At 46.8% G+C, this 26,682-nt stretch overlaps 1 protein-coding gene across 1 annotated transcript; it reads left to right on the forward strand.

Annotated features, from left to right (window-relative positions):
* Positions 1-6,557: 6,557 nt before the first annotated feature.
* On the forward strand, positions 6,558-15,625 carry LOC126946883 (melanoma-associated antigen B10-like). Its single transcript, XM_050777600.1, has 2 exons — positions 6,558-6,628; positions 14,326-15,625. Exon 2 carries the CDS (start codon positions 14,366-14,368, stop codon positions 15,407-15,409), a length of 1,044 nt encoding a protein of 347 aa, XP_050633557.1. The 5' UTR covers positions 6,558-6,628; positions 14,326-14,365; the 3' UTR covers positions 15,410-15,625.
* The last annotated feature ends 11,057 nt before the right edge of the window (positions 15,626-26,682 follow it).

The raw sequence follows: 26,682 nt of genomic DNA on the forward strand, positions 1-26,682 counted from the left end.
GTAGCTGAGACTACACGTGCACGCCATTGTGCCTGGTTAATTTTTTTACATTTTTAGTAGAGATAGGGTTTCGCCATGTGGCCCAGGCTGTTCTCCAACTCCTGGACTCAAGCAATTTGCCTGCCTCTGCCTCCCAAAGTGCTGGGATTACAGGTGTGAGCCACTGTGCTTGGTTGGTAAGATGAGGCTCTGAGAGTGGTGAGCAGTGGCCATCCTCTCTGAAGACATGTTCAGGGTTGAAAGACTTAAGGTCTGGAATGGACAAGTAATTATAGCAGTTGCCTGGGCTCATGGATAAACCAGAAAGAAATCTTCACCTGGGGCAGGAATGAAAGGTTTCCTGTGCTCTCCTAACTCCAGTGCAATTGACCACAAACCACGTGTTCTATGCACATCATCTCCAGCAAGTTTCTGAGAAAAATACTGTCTTAACATGGGATGCTCAGAAGCCACTTTACTGGCACTCTTTGCTCTGGCCTTGGAAAGACAGAGCCTGTGTTATTTTATTTTGTGTTGCTATAATAGAATGCCAGAGACTGGGTTACTTTTAAGGAAAAGAATTTTTTTCACAGTAGTGGAGGCTGGGAAGTTCCAAGATCAAGGCGTTTGGTGGCATCAAGGGAGGGATGTCTTGCTGGGCCATCCCATGGCAGAAAGTGAGGTAGTAAGAAAGGGAAAGCGAGAGAAAAAGGGACCAAACATACTTTTCGAAACAAACCCACTCTTGTGATAAAGGTATTAATCCATTTATAAGGGCAAGTCTCTCACAGCCTGATTACTTCTCATCAGGCCCTACCTCACGATACTATTGGATTGGGGATTAAGTGTCTAACAGTTGCCTTTTTGGGAGACACATTCATATCATGGCAGAGTCCATTCCATTAATAGGGTGTTTAGACTAGGTTATCTTGAGTGTAATTTGACAAACTCAAAGCAAGGGATAGGTGTTTTGATGGGAGTGAATGAGGAAGTCCTTGACACATTTTCTAGGAGCATCTAGTTGAGCTGCATCTAGCTGGGGAAGATTCTCCCAACACACAATATAAAAAATGTATATCCTCAAAAAGTTTCTTATCAAGTAAGTAACGTTCTCTTGGTAAGAAGCATTTTGATTGCTTTGGTTTTCCATGTCCTAGAGGGCTGCATATTAACATCTCCAGGATGAAAAATAAATTAAAAATTTCCAAGAGGGGAAGGTTGGTAGTGTTAGCAATCTAAAACATAATAGAAACAACTGTTAGTTATCAAAAACCCAGCACACACTAACACTGTGCCAGCTGCCCTACACAAATAACTTACATTCTAAAAGTCAGACTTCACAAGGTATATGCTAGCCAAAGAACAAAATGACTTCATCAAGCCCACTTCACAAAGAACTTGAGGCTCATAGAATTTTTGAGTTCACATATAAGTGACAAGGCTGAGTTGAGACCTCCTAGTCTGAATTCCTCTACAGCCCACACTATTCCACTCCTCTCAGCCTGAAGCAGATCTTAGGCCTATTAATTCATTTCACTTCTCACTACTCCACAATGTCTCTCAGACAAAGAAAAGAAAGACCCTGTCGCCAAAGCACTAAAAGCAGGCCCTAAAATGGAAGGCAGAATGAGAATGAGACACAATCTGGGACTGTCTGTGGGGTTCATTGGCCTGGAGTCCTCCCACCTTTAGCCCAGATTGTTCCGGAGCTGACTCTGCCCTGGTCCCTTCACATGGGTTCAGTCCAGCACTTTCCCACATTACCGTGCCCTTCCCCTGGATCTTCCCCACTGTGCCCTTCTGTCTGAACTGGAACTGATCTGCTGGCCAGCTTTACTGTGTCCTTCTCTGCACTTCTCTGCTTCTGGAGCCTGCACTTGCTCCAGAGGAATAGACAGCCCAGACTTGCCTGCCTTCTCCTGGACATAGAGACTTCCAACTCCCTAGAAACCCCACCCCTCACCTTGAATTCCCCCTAACAGCAACAGCCCATTCTATGTAATTGTTCACTTCAAATAGTGAAGCTTAGACACCTATTCATCCCTGGGTGCCTCCACCACACTCAAAGTGCTTTCAAATCTGCTGGTGAGGAGAGTTTGATTTGGGATAGAATCAACTGATACTTTATCCTGAAGCAGAGATATAATCCTGAAGTAGAGAAGAGGTTTTAGAAAGCAGGTGAGATTAGAAAAAGAAGAGGTTTTAATCTGGTGACTTTTTGAATGTTGCTACTGAATCTATACACTGATGAATGAGCTCAACTAAGCGCCAAAACTCAAAGCTTCCCTCCTACGTGTTCAGTGAAGAAAGACCAAGGAAATAACTGTGTAGCAACCATCTGAAGAGAGTGAATTCTTATAAATTCTGTAGTCTTTCCAGAAAGTTGTAATAGTTTTCTATGGTAGCTGTAACAGATTACCACAAATGTAGTGGTTTACAACAGCACACGTTTATTATCTTTGTAGGGTTTATTGTCTGCGTTTCTGTACGTGTGAAGGATGGAATGGTTCTGCTAGATTCTGTACTCAAATTTTCACAAGGTTCAAATCAAGCTTTCAGCTGGCAGTCTTCTTATGAGACTCTGAGAAGATTCTTCTTCTGAACTCATTCAGGTTGTTGACAGAATCCAGTTCTTTGTGGTAATAAGATTGAGGTCCTGTTTCCTAGCTGACCGTCAGCTGGAGCTGGCAGGCCTCTCTCCAGTCCTTGAATGTGGGCTCATACATTTTGAGTCAACACTTGTAGGTTGAATTCTTCTCACACTTGTAATCTCTCTAACTTCCCCTCTGCTGCATCTCTCTTCTGCCTCCAGCCAGAGAAAGTTCTCTGCTTGTGAATTCTCATGTCATGATATCAGACTTACCTGAATAACCTAGTGTAATATTTTTATTTTAAGTTCAGTTGCATAACCTTAATGCTTCTGCAAAGTGCCTTTGGTCATATAACAAAGCACATTCATTTTTCAAGGATAAGGGTATAACCATCTTTGTGGAGCAATTATTCAGCCTACTATTAATGTAGACAATGTGTCTTTGGCAGTGCTTTGATAAGAAAAGAATAAAATTAATTCACCATAATTCTCCTGACTTTTGTTTCTATCTGCCCCAGGGGAAAATCCTACTTTTCAGTGTGTGTAAAGACACACTGCACAAGTGTTTAGGTGTGTTAATCAGGTGGTAGCAGAGACTCCCAAGGTATTATTTAGACCATGCACTAAAAGGAAGAATAACATCCTCCATATTTTGAGATTATTGCAAAGGTCAGTAGAGAAAGGTACTATTTAGTGATGAGAGACAAAGGATCATCCTTGCTGAGATTTTCATGGCTCTTTAGAAAATTGGTGTGATCCTACGTTTGAAAATGACTGTCACATGGTACACACTAGAAAAATTTCCCAAATTGCAAGGCAATTTTGGCCTTCTTAGAAACTTTTCCAAGAATAGAGGTTGTTGTCAAAGTTTCGTATTTGCTTTTTATTGAGCATATAATAGGTAATAGATTGTGGGAGAGACTCCAAGTTTCCATCCACTTGTTTTGCTGTCCTTCCTGGGCACATGGGGAGACTGTATTCCCCAGTCCATTTGTTGTTAGAAAGGGCCACTGAAATATAAACAGAAGCTATGCTTGTCATTTTCAGGCCAAGGCATTTGAGAGTCGGTATGTCAGTTCTATTCAGCAGCAAACGTGGAGCTCTCATGATGAGATGTGGTGCCACATGATGGAAGTAGCCTGGATTCCTGGGTCCTCTGACAGTGAAGACCCCCTGTTAACTCACATCAGATTTTATGGGTGTGAAAATTAACTTTTGTTGTGCTAAGACTTTAGAATTTCAGGCTTCTTCCATTACATCCACTAGCAGTGACTATTAGAATATTGCACAGCTCCTATTTCTGTTGTTAGTTTTACTCAAATATATTAATTACTCAAATATTCTTGATGCTTAAGAAAATTCTAACACTATGGATAAATCACAATTCTGCTCCCTTACTCTGTTCCTCCAAAATCTATTCCCTACCAGAAGTAACCACCATTAAAAACCTTGACTCTTTTATTTTTATGTATATTCTAGGCTTTTTTCTTACATACATGTGGTAGGAAAATATATTGTGAACTTTTAACATATATATATACTGATGTACATTTTGTTGTACCTGTTGCATTTGTCACTAAATAAAATGGATGCAGGAACTTTCCATGAGAGCACGTATAGATCCACCTCACTGTTTAAGCTACTACCAAGAATTTCAAAGGACATATGTATCATAATTAACAATTCTTCTACTGATGGATGTATAAGGTGTTTTCCATTTATTGCTATGACTAATAAGATTGAAATAAACATTACTGAACATGACTTCTTGGGTAAATGTAGATATTTTATTACAGGAAAGACGTAGAAAAGTATAAATTCAGTTAAAGTGTAAAGAATGTGATGATTGTCAATTTTTTGAATACTACTAAACTTTCATTCCAAAAATGTTGTATACTCTCATGGGTATTTTATTTGATAAATTTTAAACTTGGGATAAATGTTTAGCCAAGTTGTATTGTTTCACTGCTATTTCAATTTTAATTTCCATTTTCTAAGTAGGTTGAACAGAAAATGAACTTAATCCCTCATCCAAAGTGAGACATCGGTAGTGATGTCTTGAGCACTGAGATTTCTCTGGGCATTTGCTTTAAAATTCTCATATGTCAAGAAAACTTTTGTCTTCACTTTGAGAAGAAAGAACTTGGTTAGTATGACCAGGGTCCAGAAAATGTGCCCTGACAGAAAAACCTCAGTTAGTGAAGAACATCAAGAAAACCGGGGACTAGAACAATTTTCAGAACCCATGAGAGAGATCACAAGCTAAACCAAGTCCAGAGAACTCAGGGTAGGGAGTGGTCTGGGATCTGTATCCAGAGTTCAGCATGGGATAGCAATGGGACCAGAAGGAGTGAAGGTGAGGAAACTGGTGGTGTGTTGGACAACTTTTATGAATAGGCTTGGCAATCTCTGAATCATTACCAGCATGAAATTGTAGGGTGATCTGAGTAGGCAGATCTATTGGATGAAAGGCCAAGAGGCATGCTCTATTAGACTTTCCCCTTCCCACTTCTCAGGCAGGGTATGACTTACTCCCTTGCATCACCCAGTGATTATATTAATTGATTCTAGGAAAGCTCTCTTCACTACTATGGTGGTTCAGTGCACCCCTTCCAGTGAGAATAAGAAAGATTATATCTTGTAAGGGAAGCTACAATCTCTTATCAGTCATCAAGGCAGCTCTCAACCCTGCTACAAGTGGATAGGAAGCTGTACAAGTGGGTGGGATTGGCGATTAGACAGTTAAAACAGGGCGAGTAGTACCAATAAGTAGTGGCACAGAGTGTGTCACTGCAAGGAAAAAGAAACTGGAGGGGGAGTTCTCTGAGACTTCACTGCCTCTATAAGTAAAAGGTTGAATGTGGACATGTCTTGAAAAAGGATCCACATGTTATCCCTAGCTCAGATTGCCTCTCACTTTTCCTGCCTTCTTTTTACACCAGAAGAAATATATCCTTCAGCTGTGTTTGGTGGCCTTTTCCCACCAGATACCAAGTGGTGTAGGGGGCTGATCTGCTATGCAAACATTTCCAGGGTGAATGGAGAAGCAGTGTAAATGATGTTAAATGGACTAGGGGTGACAAGTATATGTGAGACACAAAGATATCTCTTTGTTATTGTAATTACCCCAACCTGAATAAATCGAAAACAAACAAATACTTTCTGTACTAGCCACTCTCAAAATGTCATCACCTGGGCCAGGCAAGGTGACTCACACCTGTAATACTAGCACCTTGGGAAGCCAGGGTGGGCGGATCACCTGAGGTCAGGAGCTCGAGACTGGCTAGGCCAACATGGTGAAACCCCATATCTACAAAAATACAAAAATTGACCGGGCGTGGTGGCACGTGCCTGTAATCCCAGCCACTCGGGAGGCTGAGGCGGGAGAATCACTTGAACCCTGGAGGAGGAGGTTGCGGTGAGCCGAGATCACGCCACTGCGCCCAGCCTGGACGACACAGCGAGACTCCGTCTCAAAACAAAACAAAACAAAGAAAAAAGTCTCTGATCTGTAGTAAATGTAATAAAATCTAAAACTGTGAAGTGAAAACTGTGGATCGCTGTGTCAGATCCAGGCCAGCAGAAGGAGGAATCCTAAACCTAACAGAAGTAACGGCGAGGATTCTGTGTATGTTTCTGAGGAAACTGCCCACTGAAAACAGACTGACAGCACAGTGGCTGGCTTCTGCTGTCAGTTCTGGGAGGCTCTGGTATGGCTGTGAGGCTCAGGAACCCCTTCACTTAGCCTTCTGGAAACGAGGGTGATGTGAGTAAGACGCTGGTTTTAAGGCTGGTTAACTTGGTAACCAGAAGGCGACCTGGCCTGGAGTCACTAAAAAGCCCCTATGTGAGTTCTAAGTGAACCGCGAAACACAGAACAGTTATCAATCCCACAGGGCCTAGCCTCAGTGCCAGCCCCGGAAACCCCCAAATAATCTTTCCCGGAAGTGTTTGCACCCCGATATCCGGCCGTGGGGTCGCAGGAAGTGAAAGCGTCTGTCTGAGAGCGCTGGTGTCCAGTCGCCTGAGGGAGGAGTTCCAGACCGTGGCTGAAATTAAGTAAGGACCCTGAGTTAGGTGTGGGGGACCACCCACTCCAGACTAAAGGGGCTCTGACAGAATTCCGCCCCTGCTTTCAGCTCCGATAAAGCTCAGACAGGAATCTCTGATGTAGCGACCCCCGAATACCTTTTAAATAGTCCCTGAGGAGACTGGGCGGGTGAGGGTGTCTGAGTGAGGAGACTGGGCGGGTGAGGTTATCGGACTGACGAGACTGGACGGGTGAGGGTATCGGACTGAGGAGACTGGGCGGGTGAGGGTGTCTGACTGAGGAGACTGGGCGGGTGAGGGTATCGGACTGAGGAGACTGGGCGGGTGAGGGTATGGGACTGAGGAGACTGGGCGGGTGAGGCTGTCTGACTGAGGAGACTGGGCGGGTGAGGGTATGGGACTGAGGAGACTGGGTGGGTGAGGCTGTCTGACTGAGGAGACTGGGCGGGTGAGGGTATCGGACTGAGGAGACTGGGCGAGTGAGGGTATCCGACAGAGGAGACTGGGCGGGTGAGGGTGTCTGACTGAGGAGACTGGGCGGGTGAGGATGTCTGACTGAGGAGACTGGCCGGGTGAGGATGTCGGACTGAGGAGACTGGACGCGTGAGCGTGTCTGACTGAGGAGACTGGGCGGGTGAGGGTATTAGACTGAGGAGACTGGGCGGGTGAGGGTGTCTGACTGAGTAGACTGGGCGGATGATGGTGTGGGACTGAGGAGACTGGGCGGGTGAGGGTATGGGACTGAGGAGACTGGGCGGATGAGGGTATCGGACTGAGGAGACGGGGCGGGTGAGGGTATGGGACTGAGGAGACTGGGCGGGTGAGGGTGTCTGACTGAGGAGACTGGGCGGGTGAGGGTGTCTGACTGAGGAGACTGGGCGGGTGAGGGTATCGGACTGAGGAGACTGGGCGGGTGAGGGTATCGGACTGAGGAGACTGGGCGGGTGAGGGTATCGGACTGAGGAGACTGGGCGGGTGTGGGTGTCTGAGGAGACTGGGCGGGTGAGGATGTCGGACTGAGGAGACTGGACGGGGGAGCGTGTCTGACTGAGGAGACTGGGCGGGTGAGGGTATCGAACTAAGGAGACTGGGCGGGTGAGGAGGTCTGACTGAGGAGACTGGACGGGTGAGGGTTTCGGACTGAGGAGACTGGGCGGGTGAGGGTGTCTGACTGAGGAGACTGGGCAGGTGATGGTATCGGACTGAGGAGACTGGGCGGGTGAGGGTGTCTGACTGAGGAGACTGGGCGGGTGAGGGTATCGGACTGAGGAGACTGGGCGGGTGAGGGTATGGGACTGAGGAGACTGGGCGGGTGAGGCTGTCTGACTGAGGAGACTGGGCGGGTGAGGGTATGGGACTGAGGAGACTGGGCGGGTGAGGGTGTCTGACTGAGGAGACTGGGCGGGTGAGGGTATTGGACTGAGGAGACTGGGCGGGTGAGGGTATCGGACTGAGGAGACTGGACGAGTGAGGGTGTCTGACTGAGGAGACTGGGCGGGTGAGGGTATCGGACTGAGGAGACTGGGCGGGTGAGGGTATCGGACTGAGAAGACTGGGCGGGTGAGGATGTCGGACTGAGGAGACTGGGCGGGTGAGGGTATCGGACTGAGGAGACTGGGCGGGTGAGGGTATCGGACTGAGGAGACTGGACGAGTGAGGGTGTCTGACTGAGGAGACTGGACGCGTGAGGGTATGGGACTGAGAAGACTGGGCGAGTGAGGGTGTCGGACTGAGGAGACTGGGCGGGTGAGGATGTCCGACTGAGTAGACTGGGCGGGTGAGGGTGTGGGACTGAGGAGACTGGGCGGGTGCGGGTGTGGGACTGAGGAGACTGGGCGGGTGAGGGTATCGGACTGAGGAGACGGGGCGGGTGAGGGTGTGGGACTGAGGAGACTGGGCGGGTGCGGGTGTGGGACTGAGGAGACTGGGCGGGTGAGGGTATCGGACTGAGGAGACGGGGCGGGTGAGGGTATGGGACTGAGGAGACTGGGCGGGTGAGGGTGTCTGACTGAGGAGACTGGGCGGGTGAGGGTGTGGGACTGAGGAGACTGGCCGGGTGAGGGTATCGGACTGAGGAGACTGGGCGGGTGAGGGTGTCGGACTGAGGAGACTGGGCGGGTGAGGATGTCGGACTGAGGAGACTGGACGCGTGAGCGAGTCTGACTGAGGAGACTGGGCGGGTGAGGATGTCTGACTGAGGAGACTGGGCGGGTGAGGATGTCGGACTGAGGAGACTGGGCGGGTGAGGGTATCGGACTGAGGAGACTGGGCGGGTGAGGATGTCGGACTGAGGAGACTGGACCCGTGAGCGTGTCTGACTGAGGAGACTGGGCGGGTGAGGGTATCGGACTGAGGAGACTGGGCGGGTGAGGGTATCGGACTGAGGAGACTGGGCGGGTGTGGGTGTCTGACTGAGGAGACTGTGCGGGTGAGGATGTCTGACTGAGGAGACTGGGCGGGTGAGGGTGTGGGACTGAGGAGACTGGGCGGGTGAGGGTGTGGGACTGAGGAGACTGGACGCGGGAGCGTGTCTGACTGAGGAGACTGGACGGGTGAGGGTATCGGACTAAGGAGACTGGGCGGGTGAGAGTGTCTGACTGAGGAGACTGGGCGGGTGAGGGTATGGGACTAAGGAGATTGGGCGGGTGAGGGTGTGGGACTGAGGAGACTGGGCGGGTGAGGGTATCGGACTGAGGAGACGGGTCGGTTGAGGGTATCAGACTGAGGAGACTGGGCGGGTGAGGGCGTCTGGCTTAGGAGACTGGGCGGGTGAGGGTATTGGACTGAGGAGACTGGGCGGGTGAGGGTATCGGACTGAGGATACTGGGCGGGTGAGGGTATCGGACTGAGGAGACTGGACGCGTGAGCGTGTTTGACTGAGGAGACTGGGCGGGTGAGGGTGTCTGACTGAGGAGACTGGGCGGGTGAGGGTATGGGACTGAGGAGACTGGGCGGGTGAGGGTATCGGACTAAGGAGACTGGGCGGGTGAGGGTGTCTGACTGAAGAGACTGGGCGGGTGAGGATGTCGGACCGAGGAGACTGGACGCGTGAGCGTGTTTGACTGAGGAGACTGGGCGGGTGAGGGTGTCTCACTGAGGAGACTGGCCGGGTGAGGGTATTGGACTGAGGAGACTAGGCGGGTGAGGGTATCGGACTGAGGAGACTGGGCGGGTGAGGGTATCGGACTGAGGAGACTGGGCGGGTGAGGGTATCGGACTGAGGAGACTGGGCGGGTGTCGGTGTCTGACTGAGGAGACTGGGCGGGTGAGGATGTCTGACTGAGGAGACTGGGCGGGTGAGGATGTCGGACTGAGGAGACGGGACGCGGGAGCGTGTCTGACTGAGGAGACTGGGCGGGTGAGGGTATGGGACTAAGGAGTCTGGGCGGGTGAGGGTGTCTGACTGAGGAGACTGGGCGGGTGAGGGTATCGGACTGAGGAGACTGGGCGGGTGAGAGTGTCTGACTGAGGAGACTGGGCGGGTGAGGGTATCGGACTGAGGAGACTGGGCGGGTGATGGTGTCTGGCTGAGGAGATTGGACGTGTGAGGGTATGGGACTGAGAAGACTGGGCGGGTGAGGATGTCGGACTGAGGAGACTGGGCGGGTGAGGGTATCGGACTGAGGAGACTGGGCGGGTGAGGGTATCGGACTGAGGAGACTGGGCGGGTGAGGATGTCGGACTGAGGAGACTGGACGCGTGAGCGTGTCTGACTGAGGAGACTGGGCGGGTGTGGGTGTCTGAGGAGACTGTGCGGGTGAGGATGTCTGACTGAGGAGACTGGGCGGGTGAGGATGTCGGACTGAGGAGACTGGACGCGGGAGCGTGTCTGACTGAGGAGACTGGGCGGGTGAGGGTATCGGACTGAGGAGACTGGGCGGGTGAGGGTATCGGACTGAGGAGACTGGACGAGTGAGGGTGTCTGACTGAGGAGACTGGACGCCTGAGGGTATGGGACTGAGAAGACTGGGCGAGTGAGGGTGTCGGATTGAGGAGACTGGGCGGGTGAGGGTGTCCGACTGAGTAGACTGGGCGGGTGAGGGTGTGGGACTGAGGAGACTGGGCGGGTGCGGGTGTGGGACTGAGGAGACTGGGCGGGTGAGGGTATCGGACTGAGGAGACGGGGCGGGTGAGGGTGTCGGACTGAGGAGACTGGGCGGGTGCGGGTGTGGGACTGAGGAGACTGGGCGGGTGAGGGTATCGGACTGAGGAGACGGGGCGGGTGAGGGTATGGGACTGAGGAGACTGGGCGGGTGAGGGTATCGGACTGAGGAGACTGGGCGGGTGAGGGTATCGGACTGAGGAGACTGGGCGGGTGAGGGTATCGGACTGAGGAGACTGGGCGGGTGAGGATGTCGGACTGAGGAGACTGGACGCGTGAGCGAGTCTGACTGAGGAGACTGTGCGGGTGAGGATGTCTGACTGAGGAGACTGGGCGGGTGAGGATGTCGGACTGAGGAGACTGGACCCGTGAGCGTGTCTGACTGAGGAGACTGGGCGGGTGAGGGTATGGGACTGAGGAGACTGGGCGGGTGAGGGTGTCTGACTGAGTAGACTGGGCGGGTGAGGGTGTGGGACTGAGGAGACTGGGCGGGTGAGGGTATGGGACTGAGGAGACTGGACGCGGGAGCGTGTCTGACTGAGGAGACTGGACGGGTGAGGGTATCGGACTAAGGAGACTGGGCGGGTGAGAGTGTCTGACTGAGGAGACTGGGCGGGTGAGGGTATCGGACTGAGGAGACTGGGCAGGTGAGGGTGTCTGACTGAGGAGACTGGGCGGTTGAGGGTGTGGGACTGAGGAGACTGGGCGGGTGAGGGTATGGGACTGAGGAGACTGGGCGGGTGAGGGTATCGGACTGAGGAGACGGGTCGGTTGAGGGTATCAGACTGAGGAGACTGGGCGGGTGAGGGCTTCTGGCTGAGGAGACTGGGCGGGTGAGGGTATTGGACTGAGGAGACTGGGCGGGTGAGGGTATCGGACTGAGGATACTGGGCGGGTGAGGGTATCGGACTGAGGAGACTTGGCGGGTGAGGATGTCGGACTGAGGAGACTGGACGCGGGAGCGTGTTTGACTGAGGAGACTGGGCGGGTGAGGGTGTCTGACTGAGGAGACTGGGCGGTTGAGGGTGTGGGACTGAGGAGACTGGGCGGGTGAGGGTATGGGACTGAGGAGACTGGGCGGGTGAGGGTATTGGACTGAGGAGACTGGGCGGGTGAGTGTATCGGACTGAGGAGACTGGGCGGGTGAGGGTATCGGACTGAGGAGACTGGGCGGGTGAGGGTGTCTGACTGAGGAGACTGGGCGGGTAAGTGTATCGGACTGAGGAGACTGAGCAGGTGAGGGTGTCGGACTGAGGAGACTGGACAGGTGAGGTTGACTGACTGAGGAGACTGGGCGGGTGAGGGTATCGGACTGAGGAGACTGGGCGGGTTAGGACGTCGGACTGAGGAGACTGGACGCGGGAGCGTGTCTGACTGCGGAGACTGGGCGGGTGAGGGTATCGGACTGAGGAGTCGGGTCGGTTGAGGGTATCAGACTGAGGAGACTGGGCGGGTGAGGGCGTCTGGCTGAGGAGACTGGGCGGGTGAGGGTATGGGACTGAGGAGACTGGGCGGGTGAGGGTATCGGACTGAGGAGACTGGACGCATGAGGGTATCGGACTGAGGAGACTGGACGCATGAGGTTGTCTGACTGAGGAGACTGGGCGGGTGTGGGTATCGGACTGAGGAGACTGGACGCGTGAGCGTGTCTGACTGAGGAGACTGGGCGGGTGAGGATGTCGGACTGAGGAGACTGGACGCGTGACCGTGTCTGACTGAGGAGACTGGGCGGGTGAGGGTATGGTACTGAGGAGACTGGGCGGGTGAGGGTGTCTGACTCAGGAGACTGGGCGGGTAAGGGTATCGGACTGAGGAGACTGGGCGGGTAAGGGTATCGGACTGAGGAGACTGGGCGAGTGAGGGTATTGGACTAGAGGGTGGGCTTCAGACCAGCAGAGGGAGATTTCCCAGGCCCTAGCAGGAGTAAAGGCAAAGACCCTGAAAGAACGGGAATAAAGGGAGTCCCCCTCTTCCGCCCGGTTTTCAGAACGGAGGGGCTTTGCAGAGTCCAGCCCTTGCGGTCAACCTTGGGAAGGCCCCAGATGGGGGCGGAAGGACCTGAGGCACACGGACTTTCTCCTGCAGTGTTTCAGGGAAGTGTTGGGGTGAGGGCGGGTAGCATCACTCATATCAGTCGAGGTGGGAGCTTTGAGCCCTCTCTAGAATTAAGGTAAAGACCCGGTGTTAGGTGTGAGGGGACCACCCACCCCAGACTAGAGGGGCTCCCAGAGAGTTATTCCCCTGCTTTCAGCTCTGATAGAGCAAAGACAGGAATCGTGGGATGTAGCGACCTCTGAGTACCTTCTAAATGCCCCCCCCCCCCCCCCCCCCCCCCCCGAGGAGACTGAGCCAGTGAGGGTATTGGACCAGGATGCGGGCTTCAGACCAGCAGAGGGCGAGTTCCCAGGCTCTAATAGGAGTGAAGGGGAAGACCCTGAATGAGGTCTGAGCGGACCTCCGAAGCCCTGAGCACAGAGGGGTCTCACAGAGCCCTCCTCATACTCTCAGTCCTGAAAAGCTAAGGTGAATGAAGGTGGATTGATGCAAGGAACCCTGACTTCTGCCTCTGGTGTCTCAGGGAAGTGAATGCCTTGGAATGGGAGCAGAGTGATGTCCAGTCAGTAGCAGGATGATTCCCAGACCCTGTTAGGGGTTAAAGTGAGAATATTGAGTGAGGTCTCAGGGAACCACCCACCCCTAACAAAGGGAACTTCACAAAGCCCCACCCCTGCTGTCAGCCCAGAGAGGCTTTGGGCAAGGCCCTCCCTCACATTATACTTGTGAGGGGCTAGGTGGGAGGGTGATCAGGGAGATGAGGTCTTTAGTCTGAGAGGGGCAGTTTGGTGGCATTAGAGGGAAGAGACCCATAGTCTTCTAGAAGTCTGTGTGTGGACACTAAGTAAGGACTGAAAGGACTACCCACCCCGGAACAGTAGGGGGTCACAGAGCCCTATTCAGACCTTCACACCTGAGTGAACCTGGAGCAGATATATTAGGCTGTGGTCTGCCAAATATTCTCATTAGGGCTTTCAAGGATATGAAGGCTTTGCCCAGAGGAGATCACTCTAAGGTCAGCAGAGGGAGGAGTCCCAGGCCTTAGCAAAAGCAAAGGTGAAATCACTAAGTGAGGACTGAGAACACTAATTACCCCAGGATAGAGAGTCCCACAGAGCTTGGCCTGTGCTTTCATCTGTCTCTGTGTCTCCAGGCAGGTGTGGTCAGATGAGGTTTCCCTGAATTCACCTTCTGGGATCACAGAAGTGAGGGGTCAGCATCAAAGTAGTAGATCAGAGGGACCCCAGGTCATAACAGAAGTGAGATAATGATCCTTAATGTGAACTGAGAGAAAGACCTCCTGCCTCAGAACAGAGCCAGTTCTCTAAATCCCAGTAGGTCCCAGGCATATCTGGCAAGTAGTGACAACCTAAGTCATACCTTAGTTAATTCCACAGGGTTCCTAGGGAACAAGCAGATCAGGGAATAGGAGCATTATGGGATTCCTAGAGCAGTGACTTCAAGGAAAACTGCTGAGGCGGCCTTCAATAAAGTCACGGAGGTGTCTCCCAGTTGAAGTGACCCAACCATCTCATCCTCTTTCCTCTAGGTCACAGAGCTCACTTGTGTCTACTGTGTCTAAAGTCATCATGCCTCGGGGTCAAAAGAGTAAGCTTCGTGCCCGTGAGAAACGCCGTCAGGCTCGAGAAGAGCCAGAGCCTCTGATGGATGCTCAAGCCACTGCAAGAGTGGGAATAGAATTTTCCTCCTCTTCCTCTGCTCATTTCAGTAGTGCCATCCAGAGCTCAACTGCTCCCAAGACAACCAGCAATCCCCACGGGCCTCCGAGAGCCACATCCACCACTACTACTGCTGCAGCTGTTTCATATTTAAGATCTAATGAAAGCATCAACAACCAAACGGAGGAAAGGCCAAGATCCTCACAGGCCCTGGCTGCCAATGAGCACATGACCAGAAGCCCTGTAGATGAGAAGGTGTTTATTTTGGTGCATTACCTTCTGTACAAGTATCAAATGAAAGAGCTTATTATAAAGGCAGCTATGCTGAGGGATATAGTCCAAATTCCCAGGAGATACTTCAGTGAGATCCTACGGAAAGTTTCAGATCACCTGGAGATGGTCTTTGGACTTGACTTGAAGGAAGTGGATCCAGAGAGGCACATCTATTTCCTCATCAACAAACTGGTACCAACCTATGATGCAAAGTTGAGTGATGACAGACGCGTGCCCCGGACGGGCCTGCTGATGACTATCCTGGGTGTGATCTTCACAAATGGTAATTGTGCCACTGAGGAACAAATCTGGCAAGTATTGAATGTGATGGGGTTATATGAGGGGAGGAGGCACTTCATTTTTGGGGAGCCCAAGAAGATCATCACTCAAGATTTTGTGAGAGAAAATTACCTGCAGTATCAGCAAGTGCCCAACAGTGATCCTCCACGCTATCAGTTTCTATGGGGTCCACGAGCTCATGTAGAAACCACCAAGATGAAAGTCCTAGAGTTTTTAGCGAAGATCCACGATACTGTCCCCAGTGCCTTCCCAACCTGGTATGAAGAGGCTTTGAAAGATGAGGAAGAGCGAGCTCAAGCCAGACTTGCAGCAAGGGCTCGCATTAAGGCTGTGGCCAATGCACGTTCCCAGGCCATACTTAGCAGATTCTCCCACCCCTAGTAGAACTCAAGGCATTCTTTGCCTTGTGGTTGAAAGGAAAAGTCCACATTCTAAGCTGTAGAAGGTCAGGGTGGGATTGGAGGCAACACAGTGTATAACATGTTTGTTTTCTTGTTCTGTAATAAGTTCCTGGATAGTTTTTTCAAAATATTGTTCCTATTATCAGAAGGTTTGAGTAACTTTAGAAACTAAGTTTATGAATGACATTACTTAAACATTGCTGTGAATGTAAGAGTAAGAGTTTTATTATTTTGTGAAACAAATTAGAAACATTCCATTTTACTTGTTTGAAACAAGATATTATGACAGTAAATTTGGTTTTTTTTTTTTTTTTTTGGAAATGTGAAAGGACACAGAATTGTAATAGTTGGAATCAAAAGTGGAGAAAAAATAAAAGACTGTAAATTGTTGGTTTCAGTTACCACTTTTAGTCTTTTTGTTTTGTTTTGTTTTGTTTTTTGTAAAACCCATTTGTATATACATACCTGGATATATTTAGTTTATTCAAGAATGTAGGAGAAATTAAATCATAATAAATTAGACCTCTTTCTCAGGGGTTTATTTTTTCCCCCAAATAATAACTGAGCATCTACTCTGGATGGCTTGTGTTAGTACTTGCAATGCTAAGGTAAACAAGAATCATCTATACCCATAGAAATGAAAAGCCTTGGAGTAGCTAACATGAAAGAAAGACGGTGAATGGCTTAGTTCAGATTGCTATCACAAATTATAGATTGGGTGGCTTAAAGATCAAACATTTATTTCCCATAGTTCTGGTAGTTGGAAGTCTGAGATCAAGTTTCCAGGTCAGGTTCTCGGTAAAGGCTCTCTCAATGCTTAACAATCTTCTCCTTGTATCCTCACATGGTAGAGAAAGCTGTGGTCTCTTCATCCCCTTATAAAAGCACTAATTCAATTCATGAAGGTTCCACCCTCATAACCTAATTACCTCCCCAAGGCCCCACCTTCAAATACCATCACATTGGGGATTTAGGGTTCAACATGTGAATTTTGGGGGGGGCACAGTAATTCCATCCATAGCAGTAAGACAATCTAACCAAAAGGAGAAGTCAAAAGAAGGTGTGAGGACTTTGGGGTTTCAGATGAGCAGCTGCGTGTAAATGCCCTCTGGCAAAAGGTTGGGGTTGGGAAACTGCAAGTCCTTCAATGTGACATAATTTTAAATTAAGCTGAGTTGTGGGTCAGATGAACCTCTGGGAGTGGTGGGCAGAGGCCAACACCTCAGATGCTGTGTCTCAGACTTGAGAAGGCTGGAATGGAAAATTGCTTTTAGTAGTCACCTTTAGGTCACAAATAAACCAGAGAGAAATCTCCACCTAGTGCACAATTGGAAGACGTCCTGTATGCTTACCTCAGTGTGGGTGAACGCAGTGCACAAAAAGATGATTTAACAAGGTGCACGAAAATGTGATTTATACCTATTACCACAAGGGAGTATCTCAGGAATAATGGTGATACTCATATAAGAAGCTCAGAAGCCACTGTGCTGGCAATCTGCAGTGATTTGGGAGAGAGACAGCCCATCCATTAAATGGGCATTTCAACTAGGTTATCTTGTATATACTTTGGCAAACTATAAACTAAAACTAGATTTTTTGGGGGTGAAATAATTGCAAATACATGTGGTTTGGAGCGAAGGACAGTTGGAAGGGAGGGACTGAGGTAGACCTTGACACAATTTCTAAGAGCTCTGAGTTGCATCAAACTGGATAAGACGCCTCCATATCAACAATAAATAACATGTCCTCAAAAAAGTTGTATAGCGCATAACTTAGTTTAAGCAACATTTTGGCTGATTTGTTGTGTTGTATGCTAGTGGGCTGCAAATTATCTGACAATTCCTGGATAAAACAAAGCAAAGCAAACAAAAAGAGGGAAAATTGGTAGATTTGGGGGTCAATATAAATATAATAATAACTGTAATTTATTAAAACCCAATATAAGGTAATGCGCCAGATGCCTTGCATAAGGTAGATACATTCCAACATTCCTACTTTTTTTGTTTTGTTTTGTTTTGTTTTGAGATAGAGTCTCACTCTGTCACCCAGGCTGGAGTGCAGTGGCATGATTTCGGCTCACTGCAAGCTCTGCCTCCTGGGTTCACGCCATTCTCCTGCCTCGGCCTCCCGAGTAGCTGGGGCTACAGGTGCCTGCCACCACACCCGGCTAATTTTTTTCTTTTTTCTTTTTCTTTTTCTTTTTTGTATTTTTAGTAGAGACGGGGTTTCACCGTGTTAGCCAGGATGGTCTCGATCTCCTGACCTCGTGGTCCGCCCGCCTCAGCCTCCCAAAGTGCTAGGATTACAGGTGTGAGCCACCGCGCCCGGCCCAACATTCCTACTTTACAGTAGGGTATACTGAGATGCCAAATACGTGAGCCAGGGAGCAAGAGGACTGTTTATCAAACCAGCTTCACAGATGAAGAGGCTCATAGAACTCTGCACTTTTCCTGAGTTTCCCTGACTTGTAAGTGATAATACTGGGACTACACCCCTATTCTGAATCAGTCTAGAATCCACATTGTTCCCTCTCCTCCTTGACTAAGCTGACTTGTGTCTCTTAATTCGTTTCTCTTCTCACTACTGCACTGTGTCTCTGGGCAATGAAAACAAGGAACCTGGGGTCAATGTACTAAATCCAGATGTAATAAATAATGGAGAAAACGAGAATTGAATACCTTTTGGGGACTGCCTGTGGGCCTCATTTCATAGGGCCCATCCACCCCTAGCTCTAGAGTTCTTTGGGAGCTGATTTTGCCCAGGTGCTGGCACATGGGACCAGATCCAGCACTTCCCAAATTACACTGTTCTTTCCTTGAGTCAGCCCCTGTGAGTCCTTGTGCCCAAATCTGGATCCTTACCTGCTGTCCAGCTCTTCCCTGCTTCCTTCCATGAAGGCTGCACCCTGCTCCCTATGGGAAAGAAAACCCAGAATAACCTTCCTTCCTTTCTCCTGACTTAGAGCATTCCAACTCCCTGCAGATGTCCTCTGTTTGCCACATCACTCAGCTTGCAACTTCTCTGATAACAACAGCTCCTTCCATGTAATTGTTTACTTAGGCAGTGAACGTTATGTACCTGCTTATCTGTTCTGGGTGCTTCCACTCCAACCAAAATTTTTTCTGAATTTGCTTGTGAGCTGAGTCAGATTTGAAACAGAATCTGCTAGTTCTTGGCATACAACTCTGAAGCTAAAGATTTTAAACAGAAAATTGGATGAGAAAGACAGGAGAATTTAATCTGGTGACCTCTTTGAGACTAGTCACTGATGAATGAGCTTAACTAAGTGGCCAAAACCCAAAACCCCCCCATAGAAGTGGTAAATGAGGAAGGATCAAGGAAGTCACTGTCTAGCAACCATCTAAAAAGACTGGACTCTAACAAACCCTGTAGTCCTTCCAGGAAGTTGTGGTAGATGTCTCTCAATGCAGTAACAAATTATTGCAAATTTAGCATTTTACAACAACATACATTTATTATGTCACATCTCTGGGTGAGAAATCCCGGTTGGCTCTGCCGGTTTCTCTGCTCTGGGTTTCACAAGGCCCATACCAAACTCTCAGAGCCTGTACTCTTGTTGTAAGGTTCTGGGATGAACCCCCTTTAGAACTCATTCAGGTTGTTGGCATATTTCAATTTTCTGCACTTCTAAGACAAAGGCCCTATTTTCTGACTGCATTTGTCTGTAGCAACCATAATTTCTTGAGACCTTTCTCTAGTCTTTGCATTTATCTTGTGTCAGCAATTGCAGGTTGAATCCTTACTACACTTGCAATCTTTCTAACTTCCTCCTCTGCTGTATCTCTTTTCTACTTCTATCCGGAGAACATCCTCTGTGTGTAAGAGCCCATGTCATTAGATTGAGCCCACCTTGATAATTCAATATAATCTACCTAATTTAATAGTGGTTTCCCAAAGGAATATAAATCATTCTATTATAAAGACACATGCACGTATATGTTCATTGCAGCACTATTCACAAAAATAAAGACATGGAATCAACCTAAATGCCCATCAATGATAGATTGGATAAAGAAAATGTGGTACATATACACCATGGAATACTATGCAGCCATGAAAAAGAATGAGATAATATCCTTTGCAGGGACATGGGTGGAGTTGGAGGTCATTATCCTTAGCCAAGTAACACAGGAACAAAACCAATGCCACATGTTCTCACAAGTGGGAGCTAAATGATAAGAACACATGGACACATAAAGAAGAATAATACACACTGGGGCCTTTGGAGAGTGGAGGCTGGGAGGAGGGAGAGGATCAGGAAAAGTAATTAATGGGTACTAGACTTAATACCTGTGTGATGAAATAATCTGTACAACAAACCCCCTTGACACAAGTTTACCTATGTAACAAATCTGCACTTATATCCCTGAACTTAAAATAAAAGTTAAAAAATAAAATAAAAAGTGGTTTCATAATCTTAATAGATCTGCAAAATGCCTTTGGCCACGTAGCATGACATACACATGGTTTTCAGGGATAAGTGCATGTATATACTTTTGTAGCAATTATTCAGTCTGCCAACACTGTAGAAAATGTTTCCCTAGCCTTCTAGAGTTTATGAGAAATGTAAAAATAATCTCCACGTTTCAGCTAACTCTTGTCTGCATCCACCCCAAGGGAAAATCTTGGTTTTCATTGTGTGTAAAGACACCTGTGTAAGTGTTCAGGCATATTCATCAAGTGATTGATAGAAGACACTCAGAAATTATGATTTTGATCAGGTAGTGAAAGGAAGAAAGAAATGCTCGGTATACTGCGACTATTGTAAGTGGAGAATGGTGTTATTGAATACTATTGAATAAAGAAGGGTAAACCATAGTTGCCGGCAATTCTTAAAGAGTCCATTAGAAAGTTAGCATAATTGTGGCGGGGCACGGTGGCTCACGCCTTTAATCCCAGCACTTTGGGAAGACGAGGCAGGCGGATCACCTGAGGTCAGGAGTTCGAGACCAGCCTGGCCAACATGGAGAAACCCTGCCTCTACTAAAAATACATAAATTAACTGGGTGTGATGCTGTGTGCCTGTAATCCCAGCTACTTGGGAGGATGAGGGAAGAGAATCGCTCGAATCTGGGAAGCAGAGGTTGTAGTGAGCCGAGATCAGGCCACTGCACTCCAGCCTGGGCAACAGAGCAAGACTCTGTCTCAAAAAAATAGAAAAGAAAAGAAAAAAGAAAGTTAACGTAATAGTGTAATAGATGAAAACATCTATTACATAGTAGGCAGTAGAAAAACTTAGCCAGTTGCAGGGCAATTTTGACCTTCTCAGAAACTTCTCCATGAATGAAGAAGACTTTTATACAAATTGTGAAAATTACACCTCGCTGATCACCCCCTGTGTAACTGTTTATGGAAAGTTTATGGAAAGTTTGCAAGTGCTGTCCTTCCTGGGAGGGGAAGACTACATTCCAAGTTCACTTATAATTAAGAAGAGTTATTTGACTACCCTTGCAACTGACGTATAAAAAGAAACAGTGCTGCTACATTGTAGTGCATTGGCGAAAGGACAATAAAAACAGCCTGCATCCCGGGGTTGCCTAACAGTGGAGCCCCCCTGTTAACCCACATCAGATTTTAAGTGCATGAGACAAAAACTTTTGTTGTGCTACGCCTTTCAGATTTTAGGCTTCTTCCATTAAATCCTTTTGCAGTTACGGTATATGAACAATACACAGATACTATTTCTATTTTGTCTTATTGAAACATTTTAATTACAAAAATAGTAGTGCATACATTCATGATGCAAAAAAATCTGACAATATGGACAAATCACAACCCCTTTCCTTACTTCATTCCTCCAAAATTCAACCCTCCTCAGAAATAACCACAATTAAAGTTCTTGTGCATATTATTTTAAAATATATTTTGGGCTTTTCCTTAAATAGATATACCAGAAAAATACATTGTATGTTTTTAATATACCTGGACAATGAGGTACATATTCTTTTGCCTCTTGCACTTGTCACTTAATGAAATAAATGCTGAGTCATTCTGTGAGAGCACCTATAGATATGTCTCATTCTTTTAACTACTTCCTAGAATTCTAAAATATGTATGTGTCATAATTGATTTAAAAATTCTCCTCCTGATGGACATGTAAGTTGTCTTCCATTTTTTGCTATGACTAATATCATTGATATCAACATCACTGAACATAAATTATTGGGCAAATGTGGGTGTTTTCTTGTAGGAAAGACATGGAAAACTGAGAATTGAATTAAAGTGGAAATAGTGTGATGATTGTAAGCTTTTACGAATATTGCTGAAATTCCATTCTGATAATGCTATACCAATTTATATTCTCACGTATTAATGTATGTGAATATCTTATACTCTCATAGGAATTTTACTTGATCAATTTTAAATGTATTCATTCTCTTGGGTGAAAATACGTTCTCACTGTTATTTTGTATTTCCGTGTTTTCTAATTATGGTAATCCAAAATTAATTCAACCCCCTATCTTTACAAAGCAGGGTTTCTGCAGTGATGTCTTCTGTACCAGGATACCTCTGGGCATGCTTTAAAATTCTGAAATGTCAATGAAAATTTCCTTTTACTTTGAGAAGCACGGTTTTGGTCAGAATGACTAAGTCCCAGGAAATTGTCCAGAGAGAGCACTTTCAGTAAGTGAGAAACATCAGGAGGGAGACAATAATTTCCAGAGTCCATGAGAGAGACCACATGCTAAACCAAGTTCAGGGAGCCTAGGGCAGACTGACAGTCAAGGATCTGTATGCAGAGTTCAGCATTTCGTTGAGAACGAATCAGAAAAAGAAAAGGTGTGGAATCTTGGAGGGTCCTGAACAACTCACACGAGCAGTTTGAGGAATTTCTGAATCATTTTTACCCATCTGAAGTTGTAGAGTGATCTGAGTGATCTGAGTGGGAAGATCTATTGCGGAACATCACCACAGGCATGCCTGATACCTTACCTTAACTTAGAATCTCCCTACTCACTGCCAGGCAAAGTATAGCTAGCTCCCCTGTGTCACTGAATAATGTTTTTGATGGAAACTGGGAGAGCTCTTCACTATTCTGGTGGGCTGTACTTCTTTGCCATTGTACTGCAGCTGTGAGCTGTCTTGATTCCTGCTGAAGAAGGGCATTTCTTCTCTTGTACACAGTGCCCTTTCACCATTGAGGTTGGTGCTATGTGTATGGGAAAGATGGCAAATGATGACAGTTGAAACAGGCCAGGGAGTACCAGAATAATGGGAGAGAGAGTGTAGCTGCAAGCAGTGGAAAATTGGAGGGGGAATTCCCTGAGGCTAAATACCTCAGTGACTCTGCAAATAAAGGTTTCAATATGGATATGTCTTGAGAAAAAGATCTTGATGCTCTCCCTACCTCTGACTGTCTCCCTTGGTTCCTGAGTTATTTGCTGCCACAGGGTAAATGTCCTGTGGCTCCGTTAAGGGGTCTGTGTTGCCACCAGATACTGCCTAGGGTAGGAGGCTGGCCCCAGGCATAAACATCTTGCAGGATGGGTGGGGAATTACTGCAGATGATGCAGTTTATCGTCAAATTGACTGGGGGTGATGGTGATATGTGTGTTCACCAGTGCCCAGTTCTCCCACTCAGCCCCCTCTGCTTGGGGGCCTCCCACAGCTGACAGCAGGGGCAGAGTTCTGTTGAGTTGATTGAATTAAAATGTAAAAAACATCTACCAGGCGTTCTCAACATTTTCAAAAGATCTGTAGTAAATTTTATTACCTTTTACTGTAAAGTGAAACCATTGGGCCAGGGTATCAGCTTCAGGTCAGCAAAGAGAAGAATTCAAAGCCTCAGCAGAAATAAACATGAGGACCCTGAGAAAGGTCTGTAGGAACCACTTAACACTGGAACATACTGCCCCACCCACAGGCCCCCCCAAACCCCCCCATCTCTGAGTCCCTGGCATCAGCCTCAGGAGCTCCAGGCATGATTGTTAGGTACAGGGACCCCTTAACTAAACCCTGTTGCAATTGGGAGTTGGGAGATGGCAATGAAGAGAAGGACAGGGAGTTAGCCTTTGTCTAAGGCTGGCTGATTCAATTCAGCAGAGAGACCACAGCACTGTCCAGTAGTTCTTTCAAAACCTGAGTACTACAGGTACTTCCTCGTCTAGAACAGAGGGGGTCAGCTTAGAGGATCACCCCTTCCGTCAGCTCTGGGAGGCACTAAGCAGGGGACACAGGAAATAGTTTCTCGTTTCTTCTGCCTTGCCTCTGACACTTCAGGGCAGTGAAGGCTTTGATATGTGTGAGGAGGCATTAGGTCAGCAGATGGAGGAGTCCAGGCCCTGTTCTAGGCAAGATAAGTACTCTGTGTGAAGTTTGAGGGAACCACCCACCACAAATTGGAGGGACTCCCACAGAGTCCAACCCCTGATTTCAGCCCTGTTAGACCCCAGACAGGGATCATTTGATTTAGCACCTTTTGAATTCCCTCAGTGAGGGCTCTGGGAGCTGAGAGTCAGCAAATGGAGGCGTCCAGGCTCTGCCACATGTTAAGGTAAGGATTCTGGGTAAGGTCCGAAGGAACTTCCCACGTCAGAACAGGAAACTCCACAGAACTCTGCCCCTGCTGTCAGTCGTGGGAGGCCCCCAAGGAGAGGGGGCAGAGTGGAAGAACTGGGCACTGGTGAACACTAGTTAAACGTGCCACAAGTTGCAATATTCATGCAATGTTTAAACCCTTTCTTTAAAATAAAATTAAAATTGTTTTTTTTTTTTTTGAGTTCCTTTTATTTATTTATTTATTTTTTTATTATTATTATTATACTTTAAGTTCTAGGGTACATGTGCATAACGTGCAGGTTTGTTACATATGTATACTTGTGCTATGTTGCTGTGCTGCACTATTTAGAGAAAAGTTGCAAAGATAAGACAGAGCTCTCTTACACTTAGTATTCACTTTCCCCTATTGTCGTTGAGGGTGGAATATCCACACAAATTATCTGGAATTCTTTATAAAAGATTTGCGGGCAGGTGAGGTGGCTCACACCTGTAATCCCAGTACTTTGGGATGCTGAGGGGGGCGGATCACGAGGTAAAGAGATCAAGACCATCCTGGCCAACATGGTGAAACCCCATCTCTACTAAAAATACACAAATCAGTTGGGTGTGGTGGCACGCGCCTGTATTCCCAGCTACTTGGGAGGCTGAGACAGGAGAATCGCTTGAACCCAGGAGGCGGAGGTTGCAGTGAACTGAGATCGCACCACTGCAGTCCAGCCTGACGACAGAGCAAGACTTTGTCTCAAAAAAAAAAAAAAAATTCCATATTCTCCTTGATTTACTTATTCATTCAATCATTTATTTGTATCAGTATGAACTTGTGGATTTTTATCTTATACTCCAGGTTATAATCCAGTATTAGGTTACTTTATTAGATCAAACTGTTTCATTGGTACTACAGTCTTACTTCTAAGCCTTCTTAGCAGCTAGATATTGGAAAAATTCTGTATACTAAACGTATATGAACATAGATATAATTATTTCGATATTTATCCATCTGTACCTATATTAAGCTGAACATTACTCTTACTGATGTTTCTAGCTCTATTCTAGTATCACATAATTCATTTTAGCCATCCCCTCTACTTACCTCCATAACAAAATTGGCTCCCACTGTCCAGCATCTGTATACATAATTATTTATATAGTACTAGAATATTGATTTCAGATTGTTGGCCTTGTGAGAAACAATTATAATGTCTTTGTACAGTTCCTTTCTTTTTCTTTAGTCTTACAGTCTCCACTCATTTTCAAAGTTACTTAGGTCAGCACTTCTTTTTCCCTATTATTTTCAGTGACATCGTTTTATACACTTTTAATACAGCTAGATTCTTTTGTTGCAGTCTGCATTCCACGCTCATATACCCAGATTTTTGAATTGATTTTTATTTGTATACATTAATTTTCACTCTTTGTATTATAATGTTCCATAGGCTTTGAAAAATGCAATCCGTCTCATATCCATCATTACAGTATCATACAGAATAGTTTCACTATCATAAAAGATTCCCTGTACTTCATCTATTCAACCACTCCCCACAATACCTTGAAAGCTACTGAACCTGTTATTGTCTCTGTAGTTGTGTCTTCCTAGAATGTCACATAAAACTTACAACATGTAGTATTTTCAGATTGGCTCCTTTCGCTTACCAATATGCATTTAAGATTCATCTATGTTATTGTATGGATTTATAGTTGTTTGCTTTTTATTGCTGAATAGTATTCCATTGTATGCATGTATCACAGTTTATTCATTCACCTATGAAGGATATCTTGGGTTCTGGTAATTATGAATAATGCTGATAAAAACATTTTTGTGCAATTATTTGTGTTGATGTTAAGTTTTCACATATTTGGTCAGCCGGACCGTGTAAGACTGTTTAATTTTATAAGAAATTGCCAAACTGTTTCCAAAGTGGCTGCACCATTTTGCATCCCTACTATTATTGTGTGAAAGATCTAGTATCATCCTCACCCGTAGATGATATTTTAGCCCTGCTAATATGTGTGTACTAGTATAGTAAATAATTGTCTTAGTTTGTATTTCCTTAATGAAAACTTATGTTGTGAATCCTTTCATACGCCTGTTTGCCATAGAAAAATCTTTTGTGAAATATGTTTTCACATATTTTACCTATTTAAAAAATAAGGTTGTGTACCAATATCCTAGGACAGCTATAACAAACTGAGTGACTTACAACGAAATAAATCTATTCTCCCACAGATGCAGAGGCCGGAAGTCTGAAATCAAGGTGTCAGAAATGTTTATTCTTTCTGGAGGCTCTCAGAAATAATCCATTTAATGCCTTTCTCCTACCTTCTGATGGCTACCCAGCAATTCTTCACATTCCTGGCTTATAAACCAATCACTTCAATCTGTCTTTATCTTCATATAGCCTTCCCTTCTGTGTGTCTGTGTTTCAAATCTCCTTTGACCTTCCTTCTACGACACTTGTCATTGGATTTATGGTCCAACCTAAATCAAAAACAATGTCTTCTTGAGATCCTTAACCTAATTACAGTTGCAAACTTTCCAAAGAAGGTCACTTTCACAAGTTCCAGGAGTTAGGAGATAGACATATCTGTTTGAAATCACCATTCAACCCACTACTGGTTGCTTGTTTCATTATTTTTGAAGTTTTAGAGTTCTTTATGCATTCTGGATACCAATCATTTATCAGTTATGTGATTTGCAAGTATTTCCTCCCAGTATTGTCTTTTTATTCCCTTAAC

This window comes from Macaca thibetana, chromosome X (assembly GCF_024542745.1).
Source record: "Macaca thibetana thibetana isolate TM-01 chromosome X, ASM2454274v1, whole genome shotgun sequence".
Taxonomy (NCBI): domain Eukaryota; kingdom Metazoa; phylum Chordata; class Mammalia; order Primates; family Cercopithecidae; genus Macaca; species Macaca thibetana.